Raw genomic sequence first — 24,037 nt, forward strand, 5'->3', positions numbered from 1 at the left:
ATCAATCAGGCATGTTCCCAGGTTCTCTAATCTCTCTAATCAACTGTGCTGAGGGGGAAGCTGAAGTTGTACTAGAATGCCAAGGTGGGGGAAGAAATGGAATGGATACAATAGCACAGTCCAATCATTACTAAGCTGTGCAGAGAGGTAGGCTAATTTTCTTCCATTTGGTGATTTTGTTATTTTAGAGATTTTCAGGCGGCCAACCTAAAGGTTAGAAAGAACAGAAAATGACTCAATCTGTTAACAACTAGACTCAAGTCAGAAACCCAAGTAGGTTTTCCAGATAGCTGACTGAAAGATTTTGGATCCATAGTCAAGAGAAATTTTAAAAAAATGAGTTAGCCCCACACCGTGGGAATAATAACTCTATGTTGTTGTCTGGAACACCCAAGCAAGCCTAAGCTGTGGATTCGCACTGGCAGCTGACCAGCTTTCAGTGTGATGACACTTTATTTGTTAACAGCTGCCCCTGAAGAACCGCCTACACCTTACACACTAACACTTTGGCAAGCGGGAGGGGATACTCAGTAATTGTTTTCATTCACAGAGTACTAGAGAGTGAAATATTGGTCCTGAAAGTGGGAAAAATTTGCAGCGAGAGTTATAACCAATGAGAAGTGCCTGATGCAATACAAGCAGCTGTGTAACAATCCCATAGTTCTTGTTTTCAATCACCTTTTCCCCATTTTCGGCCCTCTACTGTGTGTGAGAGATGAAAAAATCTGATGAAATTTGGCACACATAAGAAGCTTGCACCCGAGTAAGAAGTGGAAAAGTTGTAGAAGAGTTTGAGTTTTCCACTCTTGAGAAAAGCAATTTAGTCTTTCCCACTGGATTGCATGGCTTCTATAATGCACACCACTTTTATTGGGCAACTAAATGCAACTAAATACTCCTGAGATCATTTTTGGCCTTCTAGATGTAGAGGCTCACCTTAAACACCTCATGAAAGATGTTGAAAAATCACAGTTCACGTTGCCAAGACTGGAAGACGAGCAGAAACCTAAGTCTAGACTTAGAAGTAGCACGGCCTGTTGGATACAGTACCGGCCTTGGAGTCAAAAGGAACTGAGTTCTAATCTGAACTCCACCACTTGTCTGCTATAAAACCTTGGGTAAGTCATTTAACTTCTCTGTGCCTTGGTTTCCTCATCTGTATGGGGATTAGGACTGTGAGTTCCATGTGGGTTATGGATTGTGCCCAACTTGATTAGCTTGCATCTACCCCAGCACGGAGTACAGTGCCTGGAACATGGTAAGCGCTTATCAAATACCATTTTTTAAAAAAAAAGCAAAACCCCTGGAGATGTCTCTCATAGTTCCCGTAGTGAATTCCTGTAAACCAGGAGCTTGAGTCTCTATGAAACATCATTAATTGATATGTCTATAAAACCTTATGCTTTGAGAAGTAGTGTGGCTCAGTGGAAAGAACATGGGCTTGGGAATCAGATGTCATGGGTTCGAATCCTAGCTCTGTCACTTGTCAGCTGTGTGACTGTGGGCAAGTCACTTAACTTCTCTGTGCCTCAGTTACCTCATCTCTAAAATGGGGATTAAGACTGTGAGCCTCAGATGAGACAACCTGATTACCCTGTATCTACCCCAGTGCTTTGAACAGTGCTTTGCACATAGTAAGCGCTTAACAAATACCAACATTATTATTATTATTATTATTATTAATAGAAAGGAAAATGGTAACACGCAGAGTTGAATCCAATGATTGCCTCACAGACAAGGAAGGAAGTAATTAGAAAGCAAAAAGAACTCACCCAAAGACTTTGTCCCTGGTTTTTCAGACAGGCGTTGTGACTTCTTCAATCAAAAGTCACATTCAAGAAACTTTGGACCAACTCTCTTTCCATCCCAAAAGCCGCTCACACAACCAAACTACAAGGAGCTTCACCCAAATAGCAAACAAACTTCCGGAGACTGCAGAACCCTTTCCCCACTGAATCAACACCTCAGGCCAATCTCTGCTTTGCTAGGCTCTGGGTTCAAGCCAGGATGAGAGGAGCCTCTGTCCTGGAACTCCCCTTCACATCAGTCGATCAATGGTACTTATTGAATGCTTATTCTGTGCAGAGCACACAGTACAATGGAGTAGATAGACACAGTTCCTGTCGATAAGGAGCTGAGAGACCTTTATTCTCTCCATTGTGAAATCTACTGAAATTACACTTCCTCCAGGAAAACCTCTTTAACTAATTACTCATCTTTCCAGTCTATTTTCCCTCCCTATTCTGTCTCCTATGCACCTGGCTCACGCACTTGATCATGTTTATTCTACTGTTCCAAGTGCTCAATATTATCTCCTGCACATAGTAGTGTGCATAAACACTACTGATTCATTCATTCATTCATTAGTATTTATTGAGCACTTACTATGTGCAGAGCACTGTACTAAGCGCTTGGAATGTACAATTCGGCACAGAGACAATCCCTGCTCAATGACGGGCTTACTCTAATCGGGGGAGACGGACAAAAACAAGACAATATAATCATGATAAATAGAATCAAGGGGATGTACACCTTATTAACAAAATTAATAGGGTAATAAAAATATGAACAAATGGGCACAGTGCTGAGGGGAGGGAAAGGGAGAGGGGGAAGGGCAGAGGAAAGGGGGCTTAGCTGAGGGGAGGTGAAGGGGGGAAGGGGAGGGGAGCAGAGGGCGGAGGGAGAGCAGAGAGGGAGCAGAGGGAGCAGAGGGAAAAGGGTAAGCTCAGTTTGGGAAGGCCTCTTGGAGGAGGTGAGCTCTCATCAACAGACCGAGCCTCCAATTTAGGCAGATTACAGGTGAGGGTAGCCCCTGGCTCACCCTCAAAGCCCCTGCCACATTTCAAGAATCTCTGGCCTGCCCCACTACACTGCAGAGGTCAGCAAGGGGGCAGGAGATAGAGGGTACGCAGCTTAGCCTCAGCCCCCGAGTTTCATTCTATTAAACTTGATTTGGAAATACAACAGAAAAAAAGTGTTGACATGTGGGAAATAATTTTGCTAATGGACAGATCATACTGAACAAGGGATTCATTGAGCTGGTCAAACTGTTCAGTGCAATTACACTATGTACAATACTTTGCCATTTCAAATCTCACTTGACTATGACAACTGAACAATTTTTGCGGAGAAAAAATGTCCTAATTATATGCAGTAATCAATAGTGTATTTTAATTAGCCTTAATGCAATGTTGGCAATTTAAAAATTGCTGAGCAAATTCATGAATGTCTAATGAGTAGTGATAGAATATGTTTACACGTAAGCTCTTTGAAATCTGATTTAAGAAAATCTGATGAAATAGTACAGTCTCAAGTGAGTTACAAGTCTGATCGGGGTAGGAGAGAGTGCCCTGAAATCTTAAATTAAGACTCTAAGCAGGTAATATGTCTGCTAATTCTATTACAGTGTACTCTCCCAAGTGCTCTGCACATAGTAAACACTCAATAAATATGATTGATCGATTCATTTTTGATATCCTGGTCTGGCCCTGCTCACTGATCGGTAATTCCTCAAGATGTCCTGTCAGGTGTTGTGGACCACTGCATTGTCACAGATTGAAATTCTGGATCCTGAGCCTTGGAATATCAATCAAAACATACTGATTTAAAGATTTTTTTAGGAAAGCTTGACAAATGTGATGAAAATGACATCCACTGCCTTGTCCCTCATATCATGTCTTTTCTGAGAAGCCCCATTCTTTGCAGTGGCAGGAGATGAGTAGGGGCTGTGACTCCCTTGTTCTACTGCCCATTTAGAACCAACAGGTCCAGAGTTTACCTCCCAGTCAGGAGCCCCATTCCTGCCTTGACGAACACTAGGACACTGGGGAAGCTGTGGAGGTAAAGTAAGGATCACTTTACCTGGCCTTGAGGAGTCGGAGAACTCTTATTCCCAAGAGCTCTTTATTTGCTTATTTTACCTCTATTATCTTGGTGTGTTGACCAGGGGAGGTATTGTTGCTCTAATTCGTTGTCATTCTTCATCTGTTTATACCTACTTTGATTGTGAGCTCTGGCTGAGAGGGATTTGACCTACCTAATTATCTTGTATTTACCCAAGGACTTAGCACTTACTGTTTAATAAATACATAACTAACACAAATCCACACCCCTTTCAAAACCCTGCCTACATCCCTTAATATGCTCACTACTGGTTTGACCAGCCAGGGTCAGTATTACCCTTCTTCAAACAACACCATCTCATATTGGGGTTAACCACATTGGGTCTTCAAGATGTTCAACACTTTTAGGGTGGTCCCTAGCATCAGAATATAATATGATGGCAAATGTTAAGTGCTTACTTTGTGTCACGCACTATTCTAAGCGCTGGGGTAGACAGAATATCATCAGGTTAGACACAATCCCTGTCCCACATGGGGCTCAAAGTCTTAATCCTCATTTAATAGATGATGTAACTGAGGCACAGAGAATTTAAGTAACTTGACCAAAGTCACATAGCAGACAAGTGGCAGAGTCAAGGTTGGAACTCAGGTCCTTCTTTCATTCATTCAATACTATTTATTGACTGCTTACAGTGTGCAAAGCCCTGTACTAAGAGCTGGGGAGAGTACAATTTAACAATAGACACACTCCCTGCCCACAACAAGCTCTCCCAAGCCCTTGCTTTATCCACCATTAGGTCATGCTGCTTACCAATAAGACAGTTTCTGATTCCCAGAGATCTTCTGTATCTCTGGCTGCCCAAGAATGAACTCCATTATTCCCAGTTCCTCAAACTGGAAGGACTGCAGACATGCAGGGCTCCATGTTTGGCCATCTGATTCCTGAATTCCTAATATCTGAATTCCTGTCTAGGATGGATGATCTAGGAGCTCCGGAGGTTCAAATTAAGAACTCATGGAATGTCAGAGTATCCATGGGCTCAGACCGTCTATACAGTCCTTTTATAGCCTTGATCACTGAGTCAAACATGTACAATTCTAAAAGAAACTGAAACTTTCTCAGGAGATAAAGTTTTGGATTTTCATTGTCATAAAATTGAACCCCTGCTGCACATTTTAGAATATAAAGGCACGATGTTCTCATGTTGGAAACTCTGGCTACTCACCTACTCCTTTGTAACAGTGCTTAAATGGAATATTACTGATACTTTATCCTTACTCTCTTGTCTTAAGGATGTTTGCTAATATCCTTTGAACAATATCCCAACCTGCTTCATGAAAATAAGAGTGCATTTTGGAGAAAAAAAGGAACTGCATATCTCCCATAAAAACATGAGAATAAGAGGGTCAGAAGAAATGATCTAATATATCCCTCTTTTTTAAGTAATCAAAACACAGCAAAATACCATATAGATGTTACCTAATTGTTAGATACTCCAGAGAGGACAATTACACAACTTTCATCAGTTATTTATTTCAGGTTGTGAAAATAGACTTATCAGGAAATCTTCTTTCACTCTAACCTAAATCTCACACAATGCAGCCCAATCTTATTTTCTCTCGCTCTGTTCTTCTGAGCATGGACAGCAGCTGCTCACTGTCCCCTATGCAATAATCCTTCATATTCTTGACTGAGTTTGTTTTTCCTACATCAACTAAACTCAGTCCCTTTAACCTTCCATTAGGCATTCTATTTCCTAGCCCTGTAGTTTTCTTTGTGGCTCTGTTCTGATCTTCTTCACTATGCCCACATCCTTTGTAAATTGTGGAGTCCGAAACTGGACATAGTACTCTTGGAAAGATCTAGTCAGGACTAAGTAGATGGAGAGGATGACGTCATGACTCCTGCAATTTTTAGTCTTATTTTAAAATCCCAGAATCCCACTTCTTTTGGAAACAACAGTAATATCATATGCAGCAATGGTCAGCTTGACTGGACTCTCTGGATCCTTTCTCCCTGTTTGCAAACAAGCTCATTTCTATGCACACATTTTTTATAGCATTATAAACACACACACACACACTCCCTCAATTGTCTCTACTGAGATGCTTATTTCTGATCATATTTTTCAATTAGAGAGGATGTTTTGAATTCTACCTAGGCTACAAAAATCAATTTTAGCTCATTAATTCCTGTTGGTGCAACTTTCTAATGATAAAATGGCTGGCTGCTGTGTTTAGCTTTCGAATTTTCTCAATGAATGCTGTTGACACTCATAGAGGTAATCCCCAGCAACCCACACCTGTTTTTGTTAAATAGCTTAGGGCATAGTAAAAGCCTTATAGGCAAACATTTATCTGTTCATATCAGGGAACAGCCTAAAATCTTTTAACTATAAAAAATACAACTCTACATAAGTCATGATTGTAGCAAGCCAGTTGAGAATATATCCACCATTTAAGCACACACTGTCAACACCTCATTCCTTTCATTCATTCAATCATATTTATTGAGAGCTTACTGTGTGCAGAGCACTGTAGTAAGCACTTTGTAACAGAGCAAGTTATTCTGCCAGCTTTTACTTTGATTGATTAATGTCCATTAACTGAGTCAGAAGTTCTAATTTTACCACCATCTATTTCCATGGCTTTGAAAAAAATCATTTTACCTCTCTGAGCTATACTTTTCCTCCCTAGGAATGATTTTCCTTGCTACCTCACTCACCTCACCAGGTGTCAGAAGCAACTGGATAGTTTGGATTCCTGAATGGATGGTGTCCTCAAAGAACTATAACAGCATCATTGCCTTAAGATAAGCATGCTCCAACATGTCTAATAACACATGTGAATCAGTGGGGTCAATTTTAAAAATATTCCAATTGTATTTTCCAGCTTCTTGAAAATCAAGCAAGCACAAATCACTTCGCTTAAGAGGTTCATTAAGGAACCCCCAGAGGTAACAGGAAAGGAGAATCAAAGTCGAAATTACTTACAAGTTTGACTCGCTGCCCCGGAGTAGCGCTGATCTCCCATGTGCACTCCTTCCTACTGGGATACTTGTCTGGCCAGTTGGGGCTGGTAATGACCCCACTTGGGCTGTGGATCTTCTGCTCACACTCGGCTGTGCCAATAACGATAACATCAGTTAGTTTAGGACTCTATCCTTAGACACAACCAGAAAGTCAGCTTTTTTTTATTATCTCTGTTGAAAGGAAAGAATTCTCAGGAACTTAGCTAATCATCTCTTCACTCTCTCCTATCCGTTCATCAACTTTGGCCAACACATTGCTGAGCCTAATCAGGCAATGTTTGTTTTCTCCCCTATGCGAAATTAACAGTGTTTGCCATGAATCAGATAAACTTCAACAAGGAAATAAGCTAACTTCCTACTTACAATTGCTAATCGGGAACAAATCAGTCCATAGGAACAAACAAGGAAATCAATGTATATGCAAAACATTTGCAGCATCACCACAGAGCAGACTGAGAAGCCCAGTTGACCGGCAACTATGCCTTTAGAACCAACAGAAACCTCAAAACCCTTGGGATCATGAAAATCAATAATGACAACACCAAAATTATGTAATTGATCAATCAAAGGTAATTATTAAGCACAGACTGTGCGGAGCAGTATAAGTAAGCTCACTGTGGGCAGGGAATGTGTCTGCTTATTGTTATATTGTACTCTCCCAAGAGTTTAGTATAGTCCTTTGCACACAGTAAGTGCTCAATAAATACCACTGAATGAACAAATGGATGAAGTGCTTTGGAGAACAGAGTACTGCTGAGTAGGTATGCTTCACTTATTCATTTGTTCATTACTTTTTCTTCCTCTTGTCGCTCTCAGAAACAAACCATGTTCCGCAACTAATCTACAGTTTCAAGTGCTATAATGTAACCGGGGCTGATCTTCCCTGAGCCACAGATGAAGCATCGCTTACTCAATGAAAGTCATGATTGTGTATCCACTGACTCTTTCAAAAGTTTTCAAAAACATGTCCCGTTCCTTCTATATATGGTATGTCCTGTCATATTTCTACTCATGAAGTATTAGTAGAAAAGTTTCAATTATCTTGAACCCACAGTAAGTCTTTCTGGGATGGGCAGATTGACCCAGAGAAATCAAAAAGCATTTAAGGCAGAACTAATGGGAAATAGAGTCCAACAATCCAACTGAATCATCAAAATTAACAATACAGTGTGGAAGTAAACAATGCCTGGTGATAGATAGAACCGTCTCTCCCTGAGGTCATTCCACACATTCTAGGGAATGCTAGAATGAGCAAAAATAGGTTTTCTTCCTTCCGTACCAGGTTCAGCAATGCAATAACTTTCTGGGCATCTAATTTCTCATATGCATACCAGGTAATCGCTTTGGAAACTGGAGAGGATAATATTGAAAATATGACCTGTGAAGTAGAGACCTAGCCTGTTAGAATAATTTCCATAGGTAAAGGAGTGGAGCTGTTGATAGTCAAAATTATAACCATAAAATTTATATTTTAACTATGTCTGTGTATTAATAATAATTACAGTATATGTTAAGTACTTACTATGTGCAAAGCACTGTTCTAAGCACCAGGGTTGATATAAGGTCATCAGGTTGTCCTATGTGCTGCTCACAGTCTTCATCCCCATTTTACAGATGAGGTAACTGAGGCACAAAGAAGTGAAGTGACTTGTCCAAAGTCACACAGCTGATGAGTGGTGGAGTTGGGATTAGAACCCATGACCTCTGACTCCCAAGCCCAGGCTCTTTCCACTGAGCCATGCTGCTTCTCAATAAGCACACTTTCCATAAGTGTAGATTTATTCTATCTTATGTTTTCTCGACCTCTTGGCTGCATTGGATACTGCAGAATACTACTCTCTTTTCCTGGAAACACTAATTTAACCTTCATTTTCACCATAGTTCTTTCTCATTCTCCTCTTACCTTTCTGGCTGATCCTTTTCAGTATCCTTCATGGGTTCATCCTCTGCCTCCTACCCCTTAACTGTGATGTACCTCAAGCTTCTGTTCTGTTCTGGGTTCTCGTCTCTAATCACCTTACGAATTACTCTTTCCGGGAGCTCGTCCTTTTTCCCACCTTAAACTACACAATGTATCAATCAGTAAATCAATTGATGGTATTTACTGGGCACAGACTGTGTGCAGAACACTGTACTAAGTGCTTGGGACAGTGAATACAGTTGGTATTTAATACAGTATAGTTGGTAGACATGATCCCTACCCACAGGGACCTTACAGTCTAGAGAAAGAGAGATATTAAAATAAATTCCAGATAGAGGACATGAGAGAGTTTAGGGGTGATGGGAAGCTCTAGAGATATGTACGTAAGTGTTAGGGGGATGGAGTGAATATCAAGGGGAACAGATATTCATTAAGCAATGCAGAAGTGATGGCAAATAAGGGAAATGAGGACAGTCAGGGAAGGCCTCTAGGAGAAGGTGGTATGAATTTAGTAGGGTTTTGAAGTCAGAGGTGGTCTGACAGATATAAGGCAGGACAGATTTCCAAGCCAGAGGGAGGATGTGGGTAAGGAATCAGTGTTGAAACAGAAGAAATAGGCTGGTGTTAGAGGATTGAAATGTGTGCGTTTGGTCCTAGAAAGAGATAAGCAAATTAAGGGAGTAGGAGGAGAGCTGATTGACTGCCTTAAGGCCCACAGTACGGAGTTTCTGTTTGATGTGAGGATGGTTGGATGGAGGAGTAGGGATGCACGGACTGAATGATTTTTAGAAAAATAATCCAGGCAGCAGAGTGAAATAGCGACTGGAGGCGGGAGAGAAGGGAGGCAGGGAGGTCAGTGAGGAGGATATTATAAGAGACTGGATCAAAGTGATAGCAGTTTGGATGGAGAAGAAGGGACAGTATCCAGATCATGCCCAAGTGTGTGTATATATTTATATATATATATATATATATATATATATATAGTGCTAGTTCAAATCTCTTTCTGCCTGCCCCCAGGATATCTCAACATGGACATGTTTTGCCTTACGGGAAGAGGTGAAGTGTTAGGGCAGCCAGTCCTGATATTCAAATATAAGACATCTCAACCCTTTACTTCAATTTCTTTCCCTCTATCACCCCAACCATTTCCCAAACCTGGTATTTAGACATCTTCCCCTTAGCCCCTCCCAAAATCACCTGCCATGTGAAAACCTCCTTTTGTCTACTTTGAACTACCACCTTTAAACCTCAATGGACAAAAGCAAAACATAATCACAGAGGTAAAAGTCTTTTCACTGTATAAAACGAAAGCTCTATTACTGGGCCAACATCCCCAGCACGCACCTTCCTTGCAGTCATGCTTGTTCTCGTGTAAGACAAATCCATTTCGGCATTGGCACACATAGCTTCCCACAGTGTTTATGCACTCGTGTTGGCATCCACCGTTATCCTTGGAACACTCGTCCCTGTCTAAGAAAGAGGAGTATACGACAGTGTTTGGTAAAAGGCATCTTCTTTCGTGACATGCAACAGTGAGACAGAAGCACTTCATTTAGTGGGTTAAGTCCAGAAGAGGGCAAACTAAGGCACAGGTCTTGCTGTTCTCAAAATAACAATTCCATTGTCTCTTAGTTCTGCCCATTCATTGTTCAGCCTGCAACCTAGCACCATAATTATTCTCCTAGCTCAAACATACTACTTTGGCAACTGACAGTTGCACCTTAGGGGGGAAAAAATAATTTCCAAATTATAAACACTTGGTTAACAAATGTAACGAATTTCAAATGGTGAACCCTTCAATATTTTTCAAGGAGAAAAAAACAAAACAACAAAAAAACCCCAAAAATCATTCGAGCATTTTCAGTAGGAGAAATACTAAATGTATTCACAGAAACAGTCAAATGCTCTCATTCGTATCCCATATCCACTTCAAAACCAGAGCAGATACAAATATTCAGGCTAAACAAGGATCCAAGCTTTGCAAATGTTCTTAAAAAAAAAATCACTTAGAATGGCCACTACTGTCATTGATTTTTTTTTTCCTAACAGTTTTGCAATATGCTTAGCATTTAATGAATCTGGACATTTTAATACACCCCCAGACAGGAAAAGACATTGTTAAACTGCACAAAGAAATCAATTAAATGTGTTTCAGACAAATCTACTATGGAGCTGGCGGTCCCGTTTATTAACAAGTAACCCCTAAAAAGAGCTTTTAGCATGTTAGAAGTTACATAAATGTTGAGGTAGGAAATATGAGCTGCATTGAGCAACCACCAAATTCACTACAGGGAAGAAAGCCAAACTAGATTAGCAGACGGTCATTCCAGCAAGAGGCATCAGCTGCACCATTATCTCTCATTCAGCTATCATTTCAGGCAGGGCGGGTCCATTACATCAAAACTGGCAGACAGTTCCTGACATATATACATAATTCCACGTCACTCAGACCTCTGTCACTACCATGTGCAGAAAATGGATAAATCAAAAAGACAAATTATATTCATAACAGTGGGCAAACTGATGCAGAATCGAATGTCATTACTCTCTTTATGCCTTAGGCTTCCCTGAGTTTATGAACACGTAAAAGAAAATGTTATTTCAAACCAACTCAGCATGTAGATTTGGCAGGGAAATGAAAGCCAGGCCTTCCCAAGTATAAACCATCCAGTAGAGCATCTTGTACACTCCCTGCTGGCACTTCCATTTCCGATGGGCACTGCCTGACTGAAATTGCTACAGGTGCAAATGTATAATAATTATGGTATTTGTTAAGGACTTTTACGTGCCAGACACTTCTCAAAGAATTATAAATTCTGGTCCTGTTGAAGCTTGTTTACCATTGGACAGTGAAATGGAACAGAGGTGAATAGCAAAGGGAGTTGCTGCCTGATAAATTGAGTTGACCAATTCAGGATCACCTCCATTGTACAAAGATGACACCCAAAGATAGAAGTGGCATGGCTTAGTGGAAAGAGCACAGGCTTGGGAGTCAGAGAATGTGGGTTCTAATCCTGGCTCCACCACATATCCGCTGTGTGACGTTGGGCAAGCCACTTAACTTCTCTGTGCCTCAGTTACCTCATATGTAAAATGGGGACTTAGGACTGAGTGTCCTTGTCTCCACATGGGACAACCTGATTACCTTATACCTACCACAGCACACAGAACAGCATCTCGTACATAGTAAGCACTTAACAAATACCATTATTATTATTATTATTATTGTTTAATGAACCTATGCCATCTCTTTTTCTTTTTATGATAATAATGATGGCACTTCTTAAGTGCTTACTATGTGTGACTCACTGCTTAGGCCCTGGGGTAAATACAATGTATGCAGATTGGACATAGCCTCTGTCAGTCATTCAGTCATTTGCAGAATACTGTACTAAGCACTTGGGAGAGTACAATACAACAATAAACAGATACACTGGGTTCACAGTCTATGTAGGAGTCAAGGCATGAACAAAGGCATGACCTGAGGGAAGAAGATTTGGAGTCTAGATACTAGGTTTCATTGTCAGACTTATAAGACATCAGAAATTAATCCTAGTCATAAAAATGACAGGATATTGCACAGTGGGAGGGTTATCTCCCTCACACCAGGAATTTTTGATCAGCAGATACAGTCCCTACAGAATCAATGCTCAAGATTCCCAGAAGCTATTACTGATTGATATACATGGAAGATGTGAAACTGACTTAGAGAAAGAGTGGAGGGAATCCCCAGATAGAGGGTCGACAGGGAGGGAGTCCACAGGGAGGGGATCAAAGTCTGGAAGAGAACAAGGACGGACTCAGGAGACAAGCTAAACTATTGTTTGCCTGCTCACAAGTCAGCACCTTCCAGTAACCCCTCGTGTTCTGAAATCCTCATAATGTTATTTCAAAGTTAGGTGTGGAGAACCTTGTTTTCCTGGGTCTGTCACTAATGACTTGCAGCTGTTGCTAATCTGCACTCAAGTGTTATATCCACATTTTCTTAAATGTATCTGTTAAGAGCTTATTATGTCCCAGGCACTGTTCTAAGTACTGGGTAAATACAAGCTGATTAGTTTGGATACAGTACATGTCCCACATGGAGCTCACACATCATCTTAATCTCCATTTTACAGATGAGGTAATTAAGGTTCAGAGAAGTTAAGTGACTTACCCAAGACTACATAATAGACAAGTGACAGAGTCGGGAATAAACCCAGGTCCTGCAACTCCCAAACCCGAGCTCTATCCACCAGGCCATGCTGTTTCTCTTTTTTGTATTAACTCTGCAAATCCTAAATTCAATTGATATATATTATATTTTGATTTGAAGAACATTTAATAATGAAAAACTATGCTAGTCAGCTTCACTTGAATTTCCCCTTTCTTCACATCTCAAATCCTTTTATGCCCAGTTTGTCTGGCAGCTTGTTGGACTTGTGAATAGAGGCTTTGAGGTTCAAATGTGAATACTGCTAAGTACTGCAGAAGATCTGCCTCAGGAATCATTTCTATGGTACAAACATAGCAATCAGCATTGAACTCCCAGCAAAGTAAGTAAAATACCTTCTGCTGAAGTCTCTAATCCACTGGAAAAAATACCTGCTTTCAAAGCTGAACCAAGATTTCATATTCTTCCCAAAACTAGGTAGCTGCATAATCTCCTTTAGGCAAAGTCTTAAAGGACAAAATGCACTAAGGGCATCTTTTGACTAAAGATGAAATTGTCAAGCACATATGTTAGACTAAAAGTTAGTCACAAAGAATTGATAGTTAGCGATCTGATTCAAGATACCTTCAAACAGTAAAAGTTTTGTCATCTCTTTCGGCTTCAGCTGTTTACCTTAAAAAGTAAAAGTGACTGAAAGTAGAAGTCAAATAGTTTAGAATTCAATTATCTCAAAAATCCATGCAACTGAGTTGATATAAAAGTCTAAGAAACTCAAGGTATGTAGGAGTAAATACTACAATAGTAGGAGAAAAAAGATCTGGTGTTTGCTGCAGAGAGTGAAGTGGAAAGAAGCAAATGTCACTTAAATTCAGAAAACCCAAATTTTCCATGGTGATATGGGGGTCAGGGACTCTATGGATAACTGGAATTCTCAGCTAATCCACAACCAGCATCTAAGCCTATAGTTCATCTTCCTACCAACCAAACCTTCCACCAGAGCTGCTAAGAAACATCAAAATAACTATTATGAGTGTCCTCTCCTTACCTACTGGTGGAGGTACAAATGAGTAGTGAAATTCCTAGAAGAGAAGAAGCCGGATAAAGGATGAAATAGCAAAGTCCTGGGTAACCAACCCTCTGAAAAAATGACAGATAACTTTGAGTCTGTCAAAATTTCTACCATTCCTATTTCAATGACTTGCAAGGAGGAAAAGAAAAACTTTGCAATAGTTACAGAACAAATGTTTTGCTTAACAGACACAAGCTATTTGTTGTCCTGAATTGGAAATCTGCCTCCCAGTTTTGAATGGACATTTTGCTTTTATAGTCCCCAAAGTTTTTAGGGGAAAAAAGGGCTTTTACCAATCTGAGGTAATTGGTAATCGTACCTACAAGACCCCCAGCAGCCACCTGTCTGTGAATAACACCAATTCGGCCTGAAGGGGCAACTTGTATCAAGTTCTTGCAATATTCAAAAATAAAAATTTTCTCTTTGCAGGCAGCCTTCTTGTCTGTGGAAAAAATACACGAGGGCAGCACCAGAGGTGAGTGTGAATTCCAATACTAACCTACTCAAGAGTAGAGAAACTTTCAAGTTTTACAATTAACAAGTCACCCCACCATAAACAGTAACTTCCCACCCCCATCCTAAAAGTCCAAGAAACTCATTTAACATACTCACTCCTTTATGCCATTGAGAAAGGTCTATATTCCTTTTAAATGATCATTCAGTTATTAGAATTTCTTTAAAAATCCAAACCTAGTAACAAGGCTCACAACTAATTAATATTGGTTTAAGTCCATGTTGCTATTGGTGATTAATCAGACCTCCATTTAATGAGACCGTTCAAGGAAGCTGATTTGAGATCTGTCCATGAAAATTTTGACATGGTCCTTACAACATCTTTTTCTCTTAGAAAGGCAGGGGATTAGGAAAATGACCCTCTTCCTCTCACCTCCTCTTCCACTCTACAAAGGTGTTTTAAAATATTTCTAAAGAAATTAGAGCATTAATTTATGGTCTTTTTAGCATATTTCTCAAGTGCTTACTATGTGCCAGGCACTATGGTCCTTACATCTTTTTCTCTTAGAAAGGCAGGGGATTAGGAAAATGAACCTCCTCCTCTCACCTCCTCTTCCACTCTACAAAGGTGTTTTAAAACATTTCTAAAGAAATTAAAGCATTAATTTATGGTCTTTTTAGTGTATTTCTCAAGTGCTTACTATGTGCCAGGCACTGTACTAAGTGGAGTGGCAGATACAACCTAGTCAGATGGGACATAGTCCATGTTCCACATGGGGTTCACAAGTCTTAATGCCCATTTTATAGATGAGGTAACTGAGGCACAGAGAAGTTAAGTGACTTGCCCATGATCAAACAGCAGACAAATGGCAGAGCTGTAATTAGGACAAATATCTTTCTGACTCCCAGGCCCCTGCTCTATCCACTAGGTAACACAGCTTTTCTTCAGCACAAAATTAAACACAAAAGACTTATTACTTTCATCCCTGAAGTAAAATGGGCTACTGACTATTTTAGGTCCTTCTGAATTGAAAACCAACCTCTAGAAAATGTAGAATTAGGTTCATTCTTGGTTCACAGGACTGTTCATGAGGGAACTATCTGGTGAAGGAGGAATTATTAGTATGTGAGCAACATTCATCTAGCAAAATGTGATAAATGCCTAAATACTTCCATCTTATAAAGTACTACTTTGCTCACAACTTCCTAAAAATTCAATTTTGGATATGAAGAGATGCTTTGCCTCCTTCCAAAGACACATGCTTTTCAGAAGTTTCAGTGAATTCATGTCTTCATTTTAAATTAACTGAAATTATAATGAGCTGTTTCTTTTTTCACTAGTTCATGTTTTTATGAATCGAAACCTCTAAGTTTAAGGACAGCTTTATAAGGAAAGACAAATACCTTGCCCTTTTGCACTTCCAACTGATTAGAGACAGGCACAATTGGTCACAAAAATAATGACTTTTTTTTTACACTGCTGTCAGTAATGTGCAGCTGCTGACATACAGTGACACACTGTGGAATTATCGATGCTGTAAACCTGATTTCATTTCTTTTATCATTTCTGGGAAAACTCCCATTAAACAAACTTACCAACTACTCAACCAGAACTATTCTCATTTTTGACTCTACACCAAATGTCGTTGCCAAATGCATTTTCATGCTTCATTTAAAATCAAATAAAAACTCTAAGCTAGTGATGAACATTTAAGATTGTGCCAAAAAGGTAATCTAATAATAAAAGTGAAAGAGAACATTTGTAGCTGTTTCTGTGAAGATAACAACATATGATCTAACTAAGGAATAATTTGGTGAAGCTGTCTGGCATTAACATTTCCTGCCAACCTCTACTATCTATATTATCTTTCTCCAACTATCCATTTCCTCATGGTATGGGATCTTACATTTTGATATCTCCAAGTGAATTTATGGTTAATATTAAGCGAAGAAACCTGCAAATAGCAGAAAAGGGAGGTTGTTTCCTGAAAAAGTACCCAACTTAATAGTTCACAGGCAACAATATCTCCTTATCTGCACCCAAAAGTTATATCCACATTTTCTTAAATGGTATTTGTTCTTATGTTCTTTTTCATATGTTTTTCATATGTTCTTTTTCAAGAAAATTAATAACAATGAACAGGGTTTGTTTTTTTTTAAAAAAGGATTAAACCTATTTTTTTGAATATAGAGGCAGAGCACGTGGTTTAGATTATTTTTAATATTCAAGGCCAAGTAAATGTTTATTTTTTAGTGCAAAGGAAACTAAAATAGACCCATAAAGCCTGTTCTCTGCAAGGCTGAATAACTTTGATTTTTATAGAATGTATCCACACTTTGTTTTAAAGTGGGCTAAATATGATGTAAATCCATGTGTAAAAACATATGCTTAAATATGCATAGCACAAATAGCTATATAATAATGACATTTAAAAAAAAAGAAGATTAAAATTGTCAGTATATCCTGAAATTAGCTGTATCACAATGCATACTAGTTGCAGATAACTTTAAAAATAGGGACAAGATATTAAAATATCTACTTATGTCTTAGCCACATATCCATGTAATTCCCGACATGGCCAGGTTAGAAAACTCCAGATTAGAGTCTCCTTTGAGTTCTCTCAAGAGGTTTGACAGTATACAGCAAGTGTAAAGGATCACAATCTATAGTAAAAAGTGACATCTGTTCATTACCTAATGAAATGAATGAAAAGATATTTAATACTAAGAAGGGATTAAAACAATAGTGTAATAAATCTAGCAGGGATAGGTACAAGAGAGTAGAGAAGGAGAAAAAGAAAATATCAAATTTACACTTTAATATAAACTCAATATTGAACAGGTATGGATCTGAACAGAATGTATTTGAAGAACGATCTTAACTAACTCCAAGAGCAGAACATGTCTTATAACTCTTGGAAGTGATCTATAAAGACTAGTCAATAAATGAAAAATTAAAACAGCCATCGTTAGAAAAAGCAGTGTGGCCTAATGGACAGGGTAAGGGACTGGAAGTAGGAAGACTTGGTTCCAATTCTGGCTCAGCGTCTCTGTTCTGCGATCCTGGGCAAATTATTTAGGTTCTTTGTGCCTGAGTTTCCTCATCTGTAAAATGGGGATAAAATATCTCTTCTGTCTTCTACTTAGACTGTGAGCCTCTTGTGGGCAGAAACTGTGTTCAATCTACTTTTATTGTAAATAGACCAGCATTTAGTATAGGGTCTAGGTTGTAGTTAGGGCTTAAATGTCATTATTGTAATTATTAATTAACATGCATTGTTTATGATTAGAGTAGCAGTGAGGCTCAGTGGACAGAGCCTGGGCATGGGAGTCAGAGGTCATGGGTTCGAATCCCGACTCTGCCACTTGTCAGCTGTGTGACTGTGGGCAAGTCACTTCACTTCTCTGGGCCTCAGTTCCCTCATCTGGAAAAGGGGTATTAACTGTGAGCCTCACGTGGGACAACCTGATTACCCTGTATCTACCCCAGTGCTTAGAACAGTGCTCTGCACATAGTAAAGCGCTTAACAAATACCAACATTATTATTTTATTATGAATAATAATTAAAATATGGGGCATCCTCCTCCCTTTGTGCATATAATGAGTATGTAATTAGTGGACTTGAATATACATGTTAAATTGAAAGTATTAGAGAACGCTTTCCCTTCATAGTCAGAGTTTGAAAGATGAATACCTAAGAAAATAGATATACTACATCTACGTATATAGGCCAATTTCATTTACAAAAGACTTCTAATCTGGAAAATCCAGTTTTAATTTATCAGTCAATTTTATGAACCCACAGCTAAAACTTGGACACTCAAAACCAGAGGCTAAAATAAAATTACACATCAGTACTATCCCAGAATTTTTCCTGTGACACTAGGAGAAAAATAGTTATACCTGAAAAGAAATGCGCCTTGAAGCCTTTTTTGGAGACAGTATTGTCAGATTTGAATTCAATTCTCATATTGTTGGACTGGGAAGTTATTACTCCGGGCATTTCAGTCCCACAAAATTTACCATGCAGTTTGGAGTCAGAAGAAAGGCCACTGCGAACTTCCACGTAATCATATTTGCAAACCTGCAATGGAGAGGGAAAGTCATCTCAGTTTTAGTCATGTCAGTGACTATCAGAACAGGTGTTTGACCTCTGCACTCTCTGGGGAATTTTTTCCTCTTATCTTATTGGTGATACCAATTTCCTTACCTACGATCTCAGGTGCCTCAAAGTGCGGGGACTTTGAAAGTTCTTTTTATTATCCTTCATTGGGCCCTGGTCACTGATGCTCACTATGGTCTGGTTAATAATTGGTTTGAAAGATCTATGTCCACAGTATTGTAGGATGTGGTGATGCTGCTATGTGAGTGAGAAATTTACTTTCTGAGTTAAACTGGTGCAACGTATAGTGTTGGGTACTTTGGATCTGGCTAAAAGCAAAGTTCTGACCTCTTTTCATCACAAACTCTGGGGACACTTCTTCAAAAAAAGGCATCTTACTTCTAATCAAGACAAACTGGGTGTTGCATTCTACTCCAATACACCTCAATTGAGAGGTTGAACATCAAGAGTGTTTGTGTGTGTTGTGTGCTTGTTTAAAATGTTATTCTATTGGACAGATTCTGTGAAAGGCTCAAAAACGTTTTTGTTAGTGTAATTAATTTATAATGATTGCATTTATTAAGTGTTTTCTGTGTTCTATGCACTGGGATGGATACAAGGTTATAGAATCGGACCCACTCCTTGTCTCCACTGGGCTCATGATTAATCTTATCCTTATTTTTACAGATGAGGAAATGGAACCCCAGAGAGGTAACGTGACTTGCCTGAGGTCACCCAGCAGGCCAGTGGTAGGGACAGAACTCAAATCCAGGTCTCCTGCCTCCCAGTCCTGTGCTCTTTCTACAAGGCAATGCTGCCTTCCGATCAAATCTGTCCACCTCATTTCAAATTCTTTGGAACCCTGCAATTCTGCAATTCTTTCTGAATTAAAATCCAGTAACGTAACTGCTTCAAGAGCTCATTATCCTGCTGTTAGATTATCATTTCTCCCCTATCTCTTCTTCTGCATAATACATTTTCCACCTCAATGTTAATATTGCAATGTTGGCAGAAGAAAAAGAAGGGGTATAAATCAATACCAAGTCAATTTTGTTGCAGTATTCTTTTAAAGCCTTTGATAAATTTAATGGCGGAAACAGTTGAAAGAAATGGCTAAAATCAGTTGTTTGAATTATCCATGGATTGCAGTGAGTAATCATGGTTAATTTCTAGATGTTTGGGTGGAGACAGAGGCTGGGTTTATAAGAAGGAACAATGTGGCTTTAAGAGTTCAAAATTGAGATGAATGATCTTAAAATGAATCATTTGATCTAATTCAAACAGCTTCTGAAAAGTAAAAATCTGAACACCCCCTTCTTTCAGAGTTTCGTTTTTTTCTGGGCATTAAATTCTGATCTCTTCACATGGTTAGTGATGCTTACTCTTTACATTTCAAACAAGGAACTGAATTTCAATGGAGCAAAGCCTAGGCATTTCAATCAAAACAAAGTATGTGAGTGTAGCAAGTACTGCAATATTTCTCTCTGATGGTAGGAGCTAAGGAAATGGAAAGTCTTTTATTGCATTTGTACTGTGTCATATTCTGATGTCCCTAACACACACTCTGTTAAAGTTGCTACGCTGCACCTATTGAAGCTTACATATTGAATGAATGACCCTATTAAGCCAGTATGTAATTAAGAAGCTTTTACTAACCACTAGACAACATTTGAACTTAGGTTTGGGCCAGTCTAAACTACCAACTGTTGTGATGTTAATGAGGTGATTAATAATGAAAATGTTATTAGGGGAAAAAATAATTGTTACTTTCTGCTCCATAACTACTAAAACAATTTTAAATAATGGCATTATTCAACAGCTATTGGCTGTCATGATCCCAGTAACTTCCAAATTGAAGAAAAGAGGCATCCAGGAGAAAGAACTATTGTAACCTTTCTTCTGAAGCTGGAGGATATACACATACTTTTTTAAAACTTGCAACAAAAAAAAAATGAATTAACCTCACACTGAAGTTCTCTGTGCCAGGCTTTTGCCAAGACCAGAATGTCATGAACAAATTAGGAAAATAGAACTAGGTTACAATCTTCCAAATGGCAACATCATCATTTAAAGCCTAAGAATTTGTAGAAAAAGAGGTATAAAACGCCCCCCTGCCCACTTTGAAAGAACTACCCCTGAGTTATTCTCTCAGTCCATTATTTCTTGTTCATAGCAAACCAACCTGCAAGTTTTATAGGCTCAACAAACGTTTAAACAAAATATCTTGGTCCTTATTAAAGTTCCAGCTCTATTTTATATGGGCATAGTACGTATCTTGAAATAAGGCTATTTCAAATCCTATTTACATTTGAAGAAGTAAGCGAGTCAGCCTTATGTGGTCATTTCTTTACCAACATGTTCTCAAAGTTTAGGATATTTTTTTGGAGGGGTAATTTAGATCATCTGAACTATATTCATGCCTCTGATGAATAAAGTATTGTTAATTTCACTACCCCATATCACATTCATACATTATACAATATTTCAGTGATTCTTATAGACAGACGTACGAAAATTCAGGCTTAAGATAAAAAAAAAATACACCCTTATTCCTATTATAGATAGCTATTGACTAAAGAGGCATTTTATAGAGGTTTTTTTTTTAAATGTAGTTTGTGAGAGAGAAAATGCATATATAACATTTACCGTCCTGGGTTGTAAATATGATCCTATATATCTTTTACTGTGGGTCAAGTGTACAAGGTGCTCAGTTAGGGTAAGAGAAAGGTTACTATGTCTTTCCTGAAAAGGCTCAGTCAGAAATCCAAGACGAAAGACTTTCCCCTTAAAAGCCCTGCAGTTATTAAGATGAATAATTTCAGTTGGTCAGTTCTGACACAAGGCAAAACCTTGTGCGCTTTCTTTAGGATAAAAAGGCCGCTTTGGGGGAGAAAAGTGTGAATTGCTGAAATTCAAAAACATCACCATCTCTTCCACAAAGTACTCTTTCAAATCTGAATTGCTAAACTTCAGTAGGTATTCCTTTTTCAGTGATTTTTTAAGTTTCCTCTAATAAAAAGAATCATTGGGATGACATTTTTAGGACTCGATCAAATTGTTTTTCTTCAATTTGCTTGGAAAAAAATAAGGGAAGTGAACCGTATATTCACAACTCTTTCTGAGGGGAAAAAAAAAGGAAAAGGATATGAAGAACAGCACGACCACCACTGCCCCTGGGTGATTTTCAGTCTCCCGGAAACAGCCTAAGATCTCAACCAAGTTAACGAGAAACAGAAACCATAGCAGAAACAGTTGGTAAAAAGGGGTTTCCAGCTCTCTGTGCTGTAATGAGACAGTTGCTACTTTTCCAGCATTCCTACGGAGGTTCCCCCACGGAGTGGGAATTCACATTTAGCGGTTACTTACTTCATTGCCTTCTAAGTCAAAAAACTCAAACTTCATTGAAATTCTGTACTGTGTGGGGGCCACCACTTGCCACACACAGTTTTTATTGGGTGGGTATTCTTTGGGCCAACCTGGGGTAGTTATGGTTCCATTTAGCTTGCTCAGAAGTCCTCCACATGCAGCTGAAATGAAGAAAAAGGAAGCATTTACCTATTATGCGGAATCCCTAAAACCCATATTTAAGGAACTGATTACAGTGCTAGTGGTTTGCTTAGGGCCATTTGTGCTCTCTCATCTCTCTGAAGCATGGATTGTAATGAGAGACTAGGCAGGCAGGGGTGCAGAACATTGTGAAGAGTCCTCGCAAAGGTTTGTGATTGTGCACAGAACCCACTTAAGGCCATGGCCACCACGACGCAAGTGACGAGATCAGTCTGGTGGTAGCTGGCTTTGGTAACTTCCGCAGTCTATGTCACCGCATTAACTGGCTGTTTTTCAAGACTCCTGCTGGGTCTATCCACCGCACAGAAAAGCCCTAGGTGGAGTAAAAAGCTTTCGCCCCTGATCTGTAGACTGCAAGAACCCACTGGACAGAGATTACTCCTATAAACTCTGATACATTGTATTTTCACAAGCATTTAGTACAGTGCTCTGCACACAGTAAGTACTCAGCAAATACCATTGTCCCAGGAGGCAGAACCGAGATTCGAACAAAAATCTGCCCTTTCCTCTCCATCCAAACTATCACATTAATGCAACCGCTCACCCTATCCTACTTTCAATACCATATCAGCCTCCCTGATGAACTCCCTGCCCCCTGTTTCTCCCCACTCTAGTCCATATTTCACTCTGCTGCCCAGATCATTTTTCTACAGAAACGTTCAGGCCATGTCACCCCACTCCTCAAGAAACTCCAGTGGATACCCATTTACCTCTACATCAAACTGAAACTCCTCACCATTGGCTTTAAAGCACTCACTCACCTTGACCCCTCCTACCTCACCTCACCACTGTCCTACTACAACCCAGCCCACCCACTTCACTCCTCTAATACTAACCTTCAAACTGTACCTCGATGTCATCTATCTCGTCGCTGACCTCTTGCCCACGTACTGCCTCGAGCCTGAAATGTCCTCTCTCCTCATATCCGACAGATAATTTCTCCACCTTCTTCAAAGCCTCATTGAAGGCACATCTACTTTAAGGCCTTCCCTATCTAAGCCCTCCTGTCCTCTTCTCCAACTCTTTTCTGCATTGCCTTGACTTGTTCCCTTAATTTATCTCCCTTTCCCAGCTCCACAGCACTTATATTCATATCTGTAATGTATTTATTTACTTATATTAATGTCTGTCTCCCCCTCTAGTCTGTAAGCTCATTGTGGCCAGGGAACATATCTGTTTCTTGTTATACTGAACTCTCCTGCATGCTTAGTACAGTGCTTTGAACATGGTAAGAGCACAATAATAAATATGAATAAATTAATGAACCTTAAATATGGTTTTCTTTTCTCTCTCTGATCCTACTAGCTAAGGGTATTTGAAATTCTCTTCTTTCCCTCCCTCCCACTTACGCTCTCAGCTTTTCCTCAGACCATTTCTTTTCTGTTCTTATAGAACAGATATGCTAGATATCCCCAGCTTTCTCCTTTCTCTCCTTTCTTTTTCCTGTCTGGCTACCACCACAGATTAGTATGATTATTATTACTATTATAGTATTTATTAAGTGCTTCCTATAGGTCAAAGTAGTTTGTTTAGCTCTGGACTACATACATATGATCAGATCAGTGACACTTTCTATTCCATATGTGGCTCACAGTCTAAGGGATAGGGGAAACTGACATCTTATCACCATTATGAGGAAACTGAAGCTCAGAAATGTTAAGTGAATTGCCCGAGATCACACAAGTCGTGACAGAACCACAATTAGAATCCAGGTCTCTTAACTTCCAGGCCCATACTACTTCCACTCTCCCTTCCAATAGATGAAATATTATTTTCTCATCTTTAAAAAAAACAAAAAACTCCCTCCTCAACTTATCTTTTTTTAAAATTAGGGTATTTGCTGTCCTGAGTTCCTTTCTTTGAGGTTGACTGATAGCCACAGCTATCAGACTCGT

At 39.3% G+C, this 24,037-nt stretch overlaps 1 protein-coding gene across 1 annotated transcript in view; it reads right to left on the bottom strand.

The window, feature by feature from the left end:
* TLL1 (tolloid like 1) overlaps nt 1-24,037 on the bottom strand; it is a 180,930-nt gene that overhangs the window by 15,625 nt on the left and 141,268 nt on the right. The window contains exons 15-18 of the mRNA XM_001509146.4: nt 21,942-22,102; nt 18,377-18,557; nt 10,142-10,267; nt 6,836-6,963 (exon numbers count right to left, since the gene is read on the bottom strand). Of these exons, the coding sequence (XP_001509196.1) occupies nt 6,836-6,963; nt 10,142-10,267; nt 18,377-18,557; nt 21,942-22,102 (596 nt within the window). The remainder of the gene's footprint in view (nt 1-6,835; nt 6,964-10,141; nt 10,268-18,376; nt 18,558-21,941; nt 22,103-24,037) is intronic.

Source organism: Ornithorhynchus anatinus, chromosome 12 (genome assembly GCF_004115215.2).
Source record: "Ornithorhynchus anatinus isolate Pmale09 chromosome 12, mOrnAna1.pri.v4, whole genome shotgun sequence".
Classification (NCBI taxonomy): domain Eukaryota; kingdom Metazoa; phylum Chordata; class Mammalia; order Monotremata; family Ornithorhynchidae; genus Ornithorhynchus; species Ornithorhynchus anatinus.